Below are 15,077 nucleotides of genomic sequence, written 5' to 3'. Positions count from 1 at the left end.
CTTGTTTTCTACTTCATGGGTCCTAGCAGATTTGTCACAGCCAGAAAGCACTGAGGAGATATGGCTGGCTTGTGTAATATTCTATGGTATTGGTAGCAAGCTTCCCTATTCTGAATCAGACTGGAGATCAATATTGGCCATTGTGATATGCACATCTACTCTCAAGTGATGGAACTGCTTGTAATATCATCAGACAAATAACAACTCATTACAGTACAATTATTTATAGATATTCACTGCTAATAATTGCACTTCTTTTTCAGATTTGAAGTTTAGATGTACAGTATGTGTTAGCAGAACAAAGTTTACATGTTAGTAAAATGAACGCAGTCAACACATTTGATACCATATGCCAGATATGATAATAGTTTATTTCTAATCAGCAAAGACACACAGATGATACATTTGTATCTTTCATAAGTTTCAGCACAGAGAAAAACCCCATACATATCTACAGTATGGGTATATATGTAGATGAGTATGTATTAAAGTGCAAGTGATTTACAAGGATCAATCATGCTTAACATACAGTAGCTACTGTATTAGGAACTTCAGCAAGCAATCTCCTCAAATGTCTTACTGATTAATTTCATCTACGAATTTGAAAGTAAAGTAACTGTCACTACGATTAAGATGTAATTCTTATTAATCACTCCAGTAGTTTTAATTCTGGCAAAAGTATACATATACTGTATTTATATTGGTTTCAAGTCTTGAGAAGAACGAGTACCATGAAGTTCCAGAGTTCAGGGAGCCCAGTCCCCAACCTGCCCTAAACGTATAGTGTATCAAAAGAAACTGCTGCTGATGATTTCACTATGGATAGATTTAGCTATAGATCTAGCTAATAATGCAGTAGGCCTACCACCCAAAAATTCACCCTAATCTTGATTTGCAACAAATAGCGTAGCCCTTTCCTGCAGTCAAATGACCAACTGGGTGGAATTAGTGGCCTCATGGGTGGAATTATTCATATTTTTCATAAACATGTATTTTTTAACGCATGAAATCCGATGTTTCTTTGCAAAATGTTTTGTTATATTTCAGTGTTCTGTGATGTATACAAAGTGTAATATTGGGATGCAAACTCAAAATGGAATACATTTCAACTCTATATCTGACACGGTACAGGTGTCTTCATTGATCAAGCCCATAACCACGTATGTGAGGTGTATGCTTTTGTTTCAAAGGGTGCGTTCGTAAATCCACTCCGGCTATCGACGCCGATTTCCGGGCACTCTCGTCTGAGTGTGCAAAAGCACAGAATAACTGAGCAATTTATGACCGGTGTCAGTAAATGTTAGCAAAAAACGTAATTAAATTGTTGCCAGCAGCACGATTAGTCAACAACGCTCTACATAACATGAAAACCAGCTCTGCTGGGGCGAGTAAAATGGTCAGAGTGAGGTGTTCTGTCATTTGTGTCTGGAAGTAGCTAGCAAGCAAGCAAACTTCAGCCAGTTAGCTTGGGTGCTTAAGTGCAGTTGTGAGGTCAGGAAGCTTGGATCAACCCTACTCCTCGGCCAGAGCGTGCAGTGTGTGCTCTGAAAAAGCTATGAATTTACATACGCCCAGAGCACATTGGTACTTCAGAGTGAATTTATGAACACACCTGAAATAGATTTGTTTAAGACTACCAAGAAACATTGTGTGACCCTGATTTAGCCCACTGCAGTAAAAGGCTAATGAACAAAACATGTCTTGAAATAACAAAATATGACTTGTAAGTCTGTTAATTTAATTCTCAGACTTTCATACACCACCTTTAAACGAAACTCACATTCTAAAATACGTTAATGAACCATCTAGGTTTGGGCACATCCTCATCAGAACAGACATTCAATATAATATACATTCTCTGAAGTTACCCAGAACTTGGATGTATAAGCATAGTCTCAAGGGAGAGGAAATAAACAACACCATTGGCATATATTCACGGCAAGCAACATTCAAAGAAATGTACAAATTCCAGAAGAAGTGCCAAACTGAATGTAAAAGGCAAGTATACAGATTGATGCCAGGTTCTGTGAATGGGTTTTTACCAAAGATATCCAAGTAAATGTTTTAGGGGAAATTATAATCCATCATACAAGGGAGCAAGCTATTCTTTAGCAGCAACTGTTCTGGATTTTTCCAGCTATTACAGACACAGAGACATTAACAGTACAGAAAGGACGTAGCCCCAACCCATCACAAGTGTTGAACGATTCAGTGGCCCTTTAGTGGTCATAAGAGATGCAAAGTGCACATGTAACATAAGTAATACAGTCTTAACATTTCTGAGGGATTTTTTTCCTTACTTTTTTATTTTGAATATACACAATATTGCTACTAAAAGCAAGATATTATATCCCAAGAAAAATACTAAACAAAAAAAAACAATACAACAGAGACCACAGCAACAAAGTTGGCAACAGAAAGGGGGAGTCCAGGGGCACGTTGTCTGCTACTTCACTATAAGTATGGGAGCAAATCAGCTGCTGCCACATATATTCAGCATCAGCTGGCTTTGTTTGTGACAAAGGGCATGTTTGTGTGTTACTGTGAATCCTCCATATGAGAGATTATTGCATAGGTTTGTGAGTTAACATTTCAAATGATTTTGTATTGTAAAACCATCACATCTCTTTAACGATATTTCCCCCTATTGTACGTCTCCCTCAGCCAGGCATGTGCACTGTGAGAATACACTGCTCAAAATCTTATGAATTAATCTCCCCCTGTTGAAGCACTAATGGAGTTGTCACTAGGGTAAGCTTTCTGAGAGATACATTATTTTGCATGATGTTAAGAATAGATTCAGCAAATGCTTTGCAGTTCCGTCTTCAAGTTTAGCTGTTTGTTAAATGTACAATGAATGGCTTGACCACATCTACTTTTATAACATTATTAACTGGGTTTGGAAAATAAACACAAAGTCCCCTTGCAACAGTACATAAGTGACAATGTTGTTCCCCTATGTCCAGCACAGAGTCATACCATGAGTCCTATTCAGTCAGAGGGGAAAGTGTGGAGAGTGGCAGATACTATAGTATTTGATCACGAGCCCCCATTGAAATAGGAGCCATGACCAAACTGCACTTTAAAATTGTATATCTGTAACTAAAACTACAGCAACATCATAAAATAACAAGTTAAATATAGTAGGAAAATAAATATCAATGTTATACCAACAAGGCTTTTAAATAGTCAATATCAACACTGGAAGTCAGTGTGTATGATCCAACCCCTCCGTGTCATATTCACCAGGGAGAATATTGTTCATCAGTCCAAGGGGGTGACCTCTATCAATCTCAGGGGGTCACCTGCTCATAAGTTACCCTGCTGGTCCATACTTATTGTGAACTGAGTGTTTCAGGACAGAACATATGTCGTTGTATCTAACCAATGCTATATTCTCTGGTATTTGGCGTTAGCTAAACACCTTCCACCACATTTAAGTCTGGTTTGAATAACATTTTGGGTGGTTTCAAGTTATTTGGTCAGTTTAAAGTAGCTTCCTGCGCAAAGTTGATTAGGATTGCTCTCATCTGAGGGACATGTCTCTCTCACAGAGCTAGCTGTGGCCATCTGAGACTAATAATTAATAAATAAATAAATCCTGTTTGTGTCAGTGAATTCGTGACTACGACACTTATATAGCACACTCATTTGACTAATCTCATAATATAGAAATATCTCACATAAACTGTATGAAACGTCTATTAATAATTATCTATTGATGAAGATATTGTTGACTTATCAATTGATATTCTACTAATGGATGCACATTTGAATATTGCAACCAAAATTATTTGGGAACACTTGTGCTCTATAGATATGAACCATACCTGCAGGTCTATGCTTGAAATCCTAGACAGAAAACTTAGAGGGACATCATCCTCACTAGGCTCTCAGATGATACTTGGCTCTCAGATGATACTATATCAAGTATGGGAGGTGAACAGGAATGAACAGGGCCAAGTTGTGGTGCTACAATAACAACATGTTCAATGAACAAACAGTGTGAGTGATAAGAGTTAGGAAATAGTTTAGGGGAGGGGATCCTCTCAAACCTAAGGTACCTCACACAACTCAAACTTTGATGTTAAACATACTTGAAACACATTGGCTATTCTCTTAGAGGTGCATGTTATTTTCCAGTCTGGAGAGGAATGATTCTTAAATACCCAAGTGAAGAGACCACTGTTAGCTTGTTTATGTTTTTGAGGGGTGTGTGTAGTTTCCGGATCTGAGTGGGAGTTAGGAGCTGTCACCAGTGGCACGCTTCTTGCCTAAATGGCTGACAGAGTCTCTGTTGCGTAGACCAGGCTGGATCTTATACATGTGTGGACCCATGGACCACTGCAAGCTCCCACGGCCCTCCACTCCAGTTGGAATGGCAGCAGCAATGGCAGCAGCAGCCGAGGGGCAGGGCTTGTTCTGCAGCAGCTGGAAGAGAATAGTCATCTCTGGGCCGAGCCTGGACACCATACTGGCCCTCACCAGGTCCACAGTCTCCTCATCACAGTCCATCAGGCTCTGGAGGAGCTTACCGTAAAACCTACAAGAGGATGCAGCATGCATTTTTGTTGCTGTACAATTTCAAAGTATGTTTTGGGAGCCCATTGAAATGTATTTGCTTCAATAGAGTGAGTGTATCAAATGGATAGCTTTTGTTGTACTAAGATAAAGTTAAACAGAAATGGAACCCACGTTTTCTAGGAACTCACCTGTTGGGGAAGTGGCTTGGGAGCTGTGCCACCTCTCCAATGGCATCTGGGTTGATGCGGGCGATAGTGCAGATATCTAGCTTGCTGTAGCACTCCTCCTGAACCTCTGAGATCATTCTTTGGAAGGTGGAGCAGCGGCGGATGGTGGGGAACACCTTTGAGGTGATACCGTTGGCAATGCACTTGAGGCTCTCTTTAACAAAGGCTTTGCCCTGCACAAAACCACATATCATAGTCATACCACAGAACATGACTCAACTTCAGTTAACAGGTTCAATCTACTGCAACATATTGTGTCAGATTTGAAGAGAGGAATAATGATCATACCTGAGTGTCAAATTTAGCTGCACTGTAGAGAAAGGACTTGCAGATGTCGTGCATGCCGTCTGTGTCACACGTGGAGTTCTCCAGGCAGGCAAAAGCTCCACAGCCTACTTGGAGGGCACTGTTAAGACAGCGTGCCACATCAGCTGTAGACAGAGGGAAGGGATCATTGGCAGGGGGCAGGCTACCATGTACCTCTCAACAAGAATTGAAAGATAAGTCTGTATTGGTTGTGAACCAAACAAGGAAGTGATCTGATGAGAATTTACATGCATAGTTGATTCTATGCCGATATCATCAATATTCAGACAAATTACAACTTGACTGGTCACTGGACACGTCAAACCCTTTAAGACTGGGAGACAATTTAGGATAATTACATTTCCTCTTCCTGGGAAAGAATTTTATGGATATTCCAGCATTTTGTTTCTTGGAACAGACTTGTGACCAACTGCACCACAAATACCCAAAGGTCTCTTATGGAGTCATGGCATGTCACACCCACACACACTGGTGCGAGTGTTGCTTATTCAGGATCAGGTTCTGCTGACTTTCACTTTTGGCACCAGACCCCCTGTTTCCATTATCCTCATATGTGACAAGGCAATAATATTATGCTCAATTGGAAGGTGTGCCAAACCACCTCTGACACGCATCACCATGAACTGTGCACACTTAACAGTACAGTCAAGTACCCTGCCCACCATGGGTCACTGCCCCATTCCTCAGAAACAGATCTAATGTGCATGTGTCACATTAATATAGCCTCAGACTTAATATTAAAGAGCAAGCTGATATACACAGCTGTGTAAACTACTCTGACAAGGCAAAGATCTAAAGTATCCAGAAAACCCCCAAATGTCTTCCAATGAGTGCCTCTAATGTCCATTTCGTAAGACTGGGACAAGTTCATGGTAAGCATTCAGCAATTGTGACAATGAGCTGATGTACTGTATCACAAATGGATGCACTCTCATTCATTGAACCTTTTGGGTCCAGCCGAGCCCACACTAATTAACTAGCAAATCAGCAATGAATCGATATGGCTGTCAAGCAGATAAGTGATCTCTAAGTGGTACAACACTCTAATCACTAATCAAACTGTCCCTCCACCGTGTTTCTCTCAGGTCGTTAGATAATGTCCACATCCTGTGGATGCACGCATAGAAATATAGGAATGGTATTTCTAAAGATGCACACCCCCTCTGTATCTCTTATTGGTAGGACCAAGAAGGCCAATGCTGCAGATACTTAGTCTGATGTAACCTCTGCATTGGTTTAAATAACAAATAAGGGCTTAATGATCACACCTAGATAACACCTCATATATTCCCTTATCTCCTAATTTAGGCATTTCACTGCTCTGCTCATTTTATGGGACTGTTAATACAACTGCCTTTCTGAGAATGTAGGCTATAGAAAAACATCTCATATACACATTTTTGGAAAGTGTGTGTGAGCACTTATTCCATCAACTAATATACCGGTAAACAGAATACATGGTGGTAGACAGTCCCCTGCAATGTAGACCTAGACCATTAATTTGTATTTTTTTTTTATTGCTGTACAATATCATCACTTTTAAGGGGCCGTGCTTAATTGAAATACTATGGGCAGTTTCAGTTGGAAAGCCATTGAAAAGGGACTTAAAGGGAGCCTAATGAATGAGCAACCTGGACTTCACATAGTAAATGTAAATCCAGGAGACTCCATTTTGTATGATACAGTATGTTACGAATTACAATTCATATGATATGTTACGAATTGTAATTTGTGCAATATGTTACAAATTTGAAAAACATATATTTTATGAATTTCAATTTGTTGTGGCTAACCTTAGCATTAGCCACCTAGCCACATAGCTAACATTTGCTAAGTGGCTAAAATTAGCTAGGCTAGGGGTTAGGGTTAGTGGTTTTGTTAATTCGGATCCCCATTAGCTTTAGTAGAAGCAGCAGCTACTCTTCCTGCAACCCACAAAAAAACACGACAAGTAACAAAACACTGATACACTGATAAACAAGGACAGTCACACAAATGTAAAATGCAATGATGCAACAATACAACTAAAAACGAATACAAATAATACAACTAAAAATCTGACTGTTAGAGTGTGTCTGCTTGTGTGTGTCCCTTCACAGTCCCCGCAGTTCCATGAGTTATTTAATCTGTTTTTAAAAGGAAATGTTGCTGTTTGCTTTACTATTGGAGATGGAGAGATCCATGCGATCATGGTTCTGTATAAAACTATGCGTTGCCGTGAATTCGTTTTGAACTTAGGGACTGTGAATAGACCCCTGGTGGCATGTCTTGTGGGGTATGTATGGGTGTCTAGTTAAATAAAGATTAAATAAATAAAATAAATGTATGGGTGTCTGAGCTGAATGTTATTTGATTATGCAGACAATCTAGAATTTTCATCACAGTAATATTTATCATAAAAACTAGACAAGATGCAGTACATTTCTTGTCAACCCTCAATCAGGAAAGACTGACATGCATGTTGTTGATGTTAGTTCTGCATGTGCAGTTAAGGGCAAGGGGTGCTGCTCTGTTAGGAGCAGTTAGGTTAAAGGGTTAATAAGTAGTTGCAAAGTAGTAAGTAGTTGCTAATTAGCTAAAGTTGTCCGTGATGAGATTCAAACACACAACCTTTGGGTTGTTGGAAGTTTGCATTACATGCCAACCGATCCACCCTGACAAGCGACCCTACTTTTGTTTTTGCCTTAAGTAACCTTCCTTGTTATATCATAAATAAGGGTCCTGGATTTACATTTACTGTTATATCTAGTCTATGAGACCAGACTGGAATGAGTGGGTGGGGACGAGCATCATGCCCAGTGGTGACACGTCATTCAGGGCAGGTTTGAGCCCCACCTGTTTAGCTAAATCAATTTTTTTTAAATGCCCGTTTTGCCTGCTATTTTGGAATTAATACATGTCATGTATCAGTTTGCAAACAATGTAAAAAAACAAACATCATTGACTTAATAAAGCCACGTACAAACATGGTCTATTTTTGCTTTCTTGAGTAAGGCACCTCCAAAATGTAGGTGTTTCAGCCTCGCTCAGTGCTTTCTGTGTCGGTGGGGCAGCTTGCGGACAATACGGAGCGTAGGTGTTGGTAATGTTCGCTAGTTGCGCCGTGATTGGCTCAGTGTTATGTCACTCATGGGGACACTATGTCACCGCAGAATCTACGGGTAGAGCTAAAACAAATGTAGGCCCCTTGTGTGCTGCCCTAGACTAACATTAGAAATGCCCATCCAAGAAGGCTCAATGTCATTGGCCACAGATAAAATGACATCAAACCACATTATATCTTCCTTAGATTTGATTGGACTGATCATGTCAACATCATACTTTCAAAATCTTAGCTAGCAAGCTAGACAAGCAGTCATGTTTCAAGTCAGCAATCTACTGGCAAATCCTTTTCAATTCTTGTCATATGAAGAGAAATTATAGATAAAACATATCGGTGCTCATTGGCCATAAACATTACACAAGTTGGAAATTGCAAATTCAACAATTAGTGTTAATGCGCCACTGCAGCCCCGGGTTCGATTACAGGCTGTTTGCCCCACCAAGATTTACATGCTAAAATCGCGACTGATCATGCCACACATTGCACACTGTGCTTCTTTGAGTCTGGATAGAACACCTGGTCAATGGCCAACATTACTTCCTTGAAGAAATGAACATCTCCACATAGAGAAGATATAGGCCTCTAGTGGCCAAACGGACATTTTAGCATGGGCAGCCCATTGAGCGCTTCCATTTTAATGTAGTCAAGGATGGCTACAGGCTGCCACTTTTTATTTTTTTATTTTATGAATCAGTCGGTGTCTCAACTTACCATTGAGAGTTAGAATAGTAAAATATACAGTTCGAAATTTGGTTGTGCATCAACAGTTCTTCTCTTGTTTAGTCAGTCACTGACAGTCAATCAGTTAGCTATGTCAGCTAACTATTTTTTTTATTGTTAAATTAGTCTAGCCAGTTATGTGAACTTGTAGTAATATTGACCGAATACCGACTGCACACGAAGGGCACGTGCCCAGGGGTCCTGACCTTCAGGTGGCCCACATTGATTTTGTTAGTCACGCTCACTCAAAATGTGTAGAATTGCAGGAAATTATCTTTAAAACTGTCAACATTTCTATCCACCCCATAGCTAAACGAGTAGAATTTCTGGAAATTAGATTTTTTTTAAAATGCTAAAGTGTTTAGGGCCCCCAAAAGGCTAAAAATGTCCCTGAATGTAGTCAACTCGGTGTGACTTCCAACTTCATTGGCTGATCCCTCCAAATCTCGCTTAGGGCCCCCAAAAGTAGAGAGCCAGCCCTTAATGTAGTCAACTGGGTGGGACTTCCAACTTCGTTGGTTGATCCTTCCATTAGGAGGTGGACAACTTCAAAATGGAGATTGTCTCAATGGCACTGCCCATGCTGTCACGGATGCTACAATGGCACAGATACAAAAAATGAGTACTCTATCTAGCTCTATGTGTTTCCACCCTCTTTGCTTTCACTTTGATAGGCCTATCCCCTTCAAGTTTGTTCTGGCATTAGGTGCTTCATTCATCCAGTCAAGACAGTAGCCAGTAGCCACAGGTGGGTGCAGTAGTCCGTATTATTTATCCTACAGCAATAGTATCTTCACTTTACACTGGTGACTGCTTTGAAGAATAGCAATACATTTCAAATGTGATGGGTACATAGTTGTTTCCAAACACTTGTAAATCATTTTTTTTTTTACAAAAAGCAACATTGCAGGTAGACTAATGTATGACATATGCAACACTGAAACGACATTACTTGTCGAGTATGTGACACAATCTATAAGCAAAACAGGTGTTTATAATACAGTCAAGGCAGTGACCAAATAACCATTGATGCATTGATCCACACGATACAAGTGGGCTCACCTGCATCAATGCATTTCCATATCTGTCCTAAAAGAAATATGAATATCTCTCATGTTCTCTTCTCCGGTCACTCATCGGGTTTAACCAACCCACACGACCATTAATACAAAGACATTTGTTCATAGACCATTTATTCAACAGCTGATGGTGGTATACAGCTTTCAAGCACAGGTGTCAGTCACTGCGAAACTCGCACTCATTTGTTGCCGGTAAAACACCGGTAACGGTGAGTAACCTATCCTTGTTCGAGCTATCCATTATTCTGTCGATCAAGGCGTTCGTTCACTTGGAAACAGAGCTGCATATCATGAAATGGCAAACATTTCCCCCCATACTGTGCAGTGCATACAAGGTAATATAGGATAAAAAAATATATATGTGCATGAGAACACCGCATCCGCTCAAAAATATGCAATATTGTAAAAGAGACTGTTTGTTACTTACAAGGGGTATTTGCTGAAAAGCGGGCTCTTCTGGGTGAATACGACTCGTTCTGATCCAGTTCATATGCAGATGCAATCAGCACCATTAGAAGAAAAAGTCCGGTCCTCAAAGGCATTATTCAATAATCACTGATAATCTAACAAAATACAAATAGTGTTTCTTGCTTGTTTGATATATAGTTCATACAGCTCTGAATATGTACAGTGCCGTGTTTTCAACAATGTAATTCTATTAGGTTACTAAGTAGGCTACCATCTACACAATGCGGCTTCCATGGACCGTACACTGATTTCTTTTGACGAGCATGACAGATAGAGCGCTGGTCTGCATGGGTTTATATCGGACTGCGCACATTACGAGTCTCCTGGTTAGCCCAATCAAAACACAGCATCCACGACCACGCTTTCTCTCTCCACGACCATGCTTTCTCTCTCCAGTCGCCTAATTGATTGATCATTTTACTGTAGCCTACATTGAAATTCAACTCATGTTGTCTTGGGCAGCCTATTACGCGACAATGATAGCCTACATACATTATTATTTGATTTGATAAAACAATGAAGCTTTAGTGCCTCTTGTCTTCTCAAGTCAAACTGAGTTCATTAGCCTATTTATTCAGTCAAAATTGACATTCATTTGTTTTAATAGTCAATGTCTTTCCGTGTATCTGTTCTCTTCAACCAACCGTTGACTGGCATATTCACTTGATTGATTGTTAATTAAGTTTCTGTGCGCCATATGCAAACTTCGGTAAGAGTGAAATATATTTAATGTTACCTGATGTTACCTGAACCCATGCAAACCAATATCATATAGTCATTTTCTGCAATTTCCATTTGCTAAAATAGACAGGACAGATTGGTGGCAACATTGACACTGGGTAAGTTCTCGACAACCAAATTTAGAAAAAATTGGTCCAGTCCAATTTATGTCAACACGAATGTATCAATTGCATCTTGAAACAATGCTCAATTACTTTATTATGTTTATTTATTGCCTGCCGGAATGAATAGATGACATAATGTGTATACGTTATACTGCTTAGGCTAATAGATGTGATTTAATAACCTGCGATTTTAGTCAAATGGAGTGCGCGCTTTGTCGTACATAAATGTCTTAGAAAAAATATCAACTGAAGTTATTCAAATGATTAGACTTTTATCGCATTGGCATTTTGCTGAACCATGCTCAATAATTGATACCATTGTTGGTTTAACGGATAGAATGTATTTAACATTGAGATAAACTACCTCATTATTGACATAAAGTATGTTATGTATGGATAACCATCATTGTTGACGTATTCCCTGCTTCGCGGCATGCCGGTGAGAGACTTAGCCAGGCACGGATCCAAACGAGTTGGAGCTACATGTGCCAAAGGGATGCCAATAAAGTGTCATCCATGTCTGAGCATAGTAACATCCTTGATCTATTCAAACATTAATCAATGGAAGGCAAACAAAGCCTAATAGAAACGTTTGGTTAACTGAATTCATGTACTTCAGTGTCAAATTGGTGATATTCCATATTACAGTGGCATTATGCCAAGGTGCAATGCTGGTATCTCCATGTCAGTACATCCATCCATCTACCCATTTGTAGATTTATGTATAGCCTATAATACTCTACTTAGAGTGACTTTGGTGTAAAGCCAATGTAATACCTGAGCTTGATCCTCACTTTCTGGTCTTGGAAGCCACTATGTGCAGGCTTTGGTTTCAGTCCAGCACTAACACACCTGATTCAACTTATTGTATTTTTGGACCAAACCTGCCCATTCTATTTCAACAAGAGAAATACATATTTATCTCTTATCAAGACATCTTCATATCTAGGCCATAATAGCATTAGATCTGGGAGACAAGGAATAGAACATCATCTTGTTTAGAATCAAAGCATTTGATCAGTTGAGTTGTCTTTCATGTGACACCACATACATAAATACACAACTCACATCTAACATCACAAATACACAACTCTCACACATATCTAAATTAATAGGACTATAATATCTCTACAATCTTATATTGGCGGAGTGCTTTTACATTAGTGAGCCCTCATTCACATTTTCATAGGCTACCTTGTGGAATATTATAATTACTTTTTTTTATTAATATATATATTTTACGGTTATGGTATTGGTATTTTCTTCATAGGCAGTCCCAGGAAACTTCCAAACGTAATAGAGGCCCAATATAGAATTCTCTCACTCCTGGAAGTCTGGTCCTCAGACACCATTTAGTAATTTACCTTGTTTCACTTTTTTTCATGACAGGAAAAGTAAACTGGAACATAGGAATGTGCCCTTGAGTGCTTAATATAAGAAATGTAGTGCCATTTTGGCTAAAGAAAGAATCCATATGTTTGCTCAGCATTTTACATTAAATTACTTGTTTTCTTTTCTGGTGTTTCAAAGAATAAATGTTCAAAGACTTTTATAAAAGCATCTCTCTCTCTCTTTGTTAGAATTGCTTTGGCGATGGTGATGCTTTAACCCTGATTGGTTTTACCCCAGAACACCGTTCAGAGCCAGGCACTTTGCCAAGTCTCCTCTTGGCAGCTTGTCTTTGCAGGGTAGTTCAAACATGGCAACATAGTCTCTGTTAGATATCTTTCATAGAAAACCCAAGGCTGTCCACTGTCGTACAGAGGCGTACCGCCCTGTGCTACAGTGCAATGGTCAAATGAGTTCATCAAAATGTAACATCCCAAATTAATTAAACATAGATCCTTAAATCTCAGGATTTATTGAGTGCCTATTCTTGGGACTCTCTAGAAGTTGGTAAAATCCCTCTTTATGAGTACTCTAGTAAAGAATCTTCCTTTGGGAACATAGCCATAACACAAACCTATTTCAGGAGACAATATCTGTGTCGTCTGGATAAGTGATAGTGAATCCCCTTGTCATGCTGAATTAGGTAATTCCCCTAATTTCCAGAACACAGCAGAGAGAATAGACTGGCATCATGCTAGTATTGAGAGCAGAGTTCAAAGACAGGACAAATCTGCCACAGAGAGTGAATACTCAATCACCTGGCATAGCACAACATGGCAGCTTTGCATTCATTTACATTGAGGTAGTATTAGCAGATTTTTAGATTACAAGGCACTTTGCATCCGGTCCTGTCTGTAGTCCATCACAGATACAGTGCCTTCAGAAAGTATTCATACCCCTTGACTTATTCCACATTTTGTTGTGTTACAGCCTGAATTCAAAATGGATTAAATATACTTTTTTCTCCTCACCCATCTAACACACAATACACCATAATGACAAAGTAAAAACATGTTTTTAGACATTTTTACACATTTATTGAAAATGAAATACAGAAATGTCTAATTTACATAAGTATTCACACCCCTGAGTCAATACATTGTAGAAGCACTTCTGGCAGTGCTGTGGGTCTTTCTGGTTAAGTCTCTAAGAGCTCTCCACACCTGGATTGTGGAACATTTGCCCATTATTCTTGAAAACATTCTTCAAGCTCTGTTAAATTGGTTGTTGGTCATTGCTAGACAACCATTTTCTGGTCTGGCCGTAGATTTTAAAGTATATTAACCTTTTACTGCAGTGGGATAAATCAGGGTCACACAGTGTTTCTTTGTAGTCTTAAACAAATCTACTTTGAAACAAAAGTATATAGCTCACACACATGGTTATGGGCTTATAAAAAAGAAGACACCTGTACCATGTCAGATATAGAGTTGAAATGTATTACATTTGGAGTTTGAATCGGCGTATTAGACTTTATATACATCACAGAAGACTGAAATACAACAAAACTGTTTGACATAGAAACACCGGGTGTTCGGACGTAAAAAAAAAAGTTTATTAGTTATGAAATTATGAAAAATATGAATAATATTCCACCCATGAAGACACTAGGTTATTTGACTGCAAGAAAGTGCTCCGTCAAAACTGTAACTCGGCCACTTGGGAACATTCACTGTCTTCTTGGTAAGCAACTCCAGTGTAGATTTGGCCTGTTGAAAGGTGAATTAATCTTTCAGTGTCGGCACTGTTAAAATTAAGTGCTTTGTAACACCAAAACTAGTGGCAACTGAGCTGCCACCAACTTGAAGGAGATGAAACCTTAACTTTGCTGAAGTATTCAAACAAAACATCCTGAGATGTTTTGAAACATTACATGGTGTGTTGTAACAGCACTTAATTAAGTGTTGTGCAACACCTTGCCAGGGACTGGGAACACTGACAGAAAAGTTTGAAAACACTATGTTGGTGTTTCGAGTTCTGTTTAGTGCAGAAGTAGATACCATCTCTATTGGTGTTGTGTCCTCTCTCTAAAGCTTCTAAACACCATTATGATGTTTTGAATCGTGTCTAGTACAGAATTAGATCCCTTTTTCTGAAGTTTGGATGTTTAACATTGTTTTATGTATTTGATCATTTGCCATTTTATACTGTTTTGGCAGGCATTGTCAAGCACAGTGTTCAAACCACCAGTAGTAATTAGAGGTTGAACTGTAAGAATTGAGGATTCGGTGCTTGCCTCTTCCATTGACAATCATGAATGTGGGAATGGTTGCTGTCCTCATAGAACGTCAGTTTGCCTCACGGTTTTGATATCCATTCATCATGATCCATTATACCTCATGGCACAACAAGCTAATACAAATATAGACATATACTTTTCTTTCTTCAAACATGC

The 15,077-nt window shown here is 39.2% G+C and overlaps 1 protein-coding gene across 1 annotated transcript; it reads right to left on the bottom strand.

Moving 5' to 3' along the window:
* Positions 1-564: 564 nt before the first annotated feature.
* On the bottom strand, positions 565-10,697 carry LOC135514128 (stanniocalcin-like). The gene is made up of 4 exons (XM_064937355.1): positions 10,408-10,697; positions 5,040-5,182; positions 4,713-4,924; positions 565-4,543 (listed from the first exon to the last, which is right to left on the bottom strand). The coding sequence occupies exons 1-4, from the start codon at positions 10,520-10,522 to the stop codon at positions 4,243-4,245; spliced, it is 771 nt and encodes a 256-aa protein (XP_064793427.1). The 5' UTR covers positions 10,523-10,697; the 3' UTR covers positions 565-4,242.
* Between the last annotated feature and the right edge of the window lie 4,380 nt (positions 10,698-15,077).

This window comes from Oncorhynchus masou, chromosome 25, assembly GCF_036934945.1.
Source record: "Oncorhynchus masou masou isolate Uvic2021 chromosome 25, UVic_Omas_1.1, whole genome shotgun sequence".
Classification (NCBI taxonomy): domain Eukaryota; kingdom Metazoa; phylum Chordata; class Actinopteri; order Salmoniformes; family Salmonidae; genus Oncorhynchus; species Oncorhynchus masou.
The sequence above is the reverse complement of the archived record's forward strand: the minus strand, read 5'-3'. Positions and strand labels throughout refer to the sequence as shown.

Coding starts and splice junctions, on each gene's coding strand:
- LOC135514128 (XM_064937355.1), bottom strand. CDS start 10,522: ATGCCTTTGAGGACCGGACTTTTTCTTCTAATGGTGCTGATTGCATCT. Junction 4,925..5,039: donor CAGCTAAATTTGACACTCAG/GTATGATCATTA, acceptor GGTTTTGTGCAG/GGCAAAGCCTTTGTTAAAGA. Junction 4,544..4,712: donor CCAAGCCACTTCCCCAACAG/GTGAGTTCCTAG, acceptor ATCCTCTTGTAG/GTTTTACGGTAAGCTCCTCC.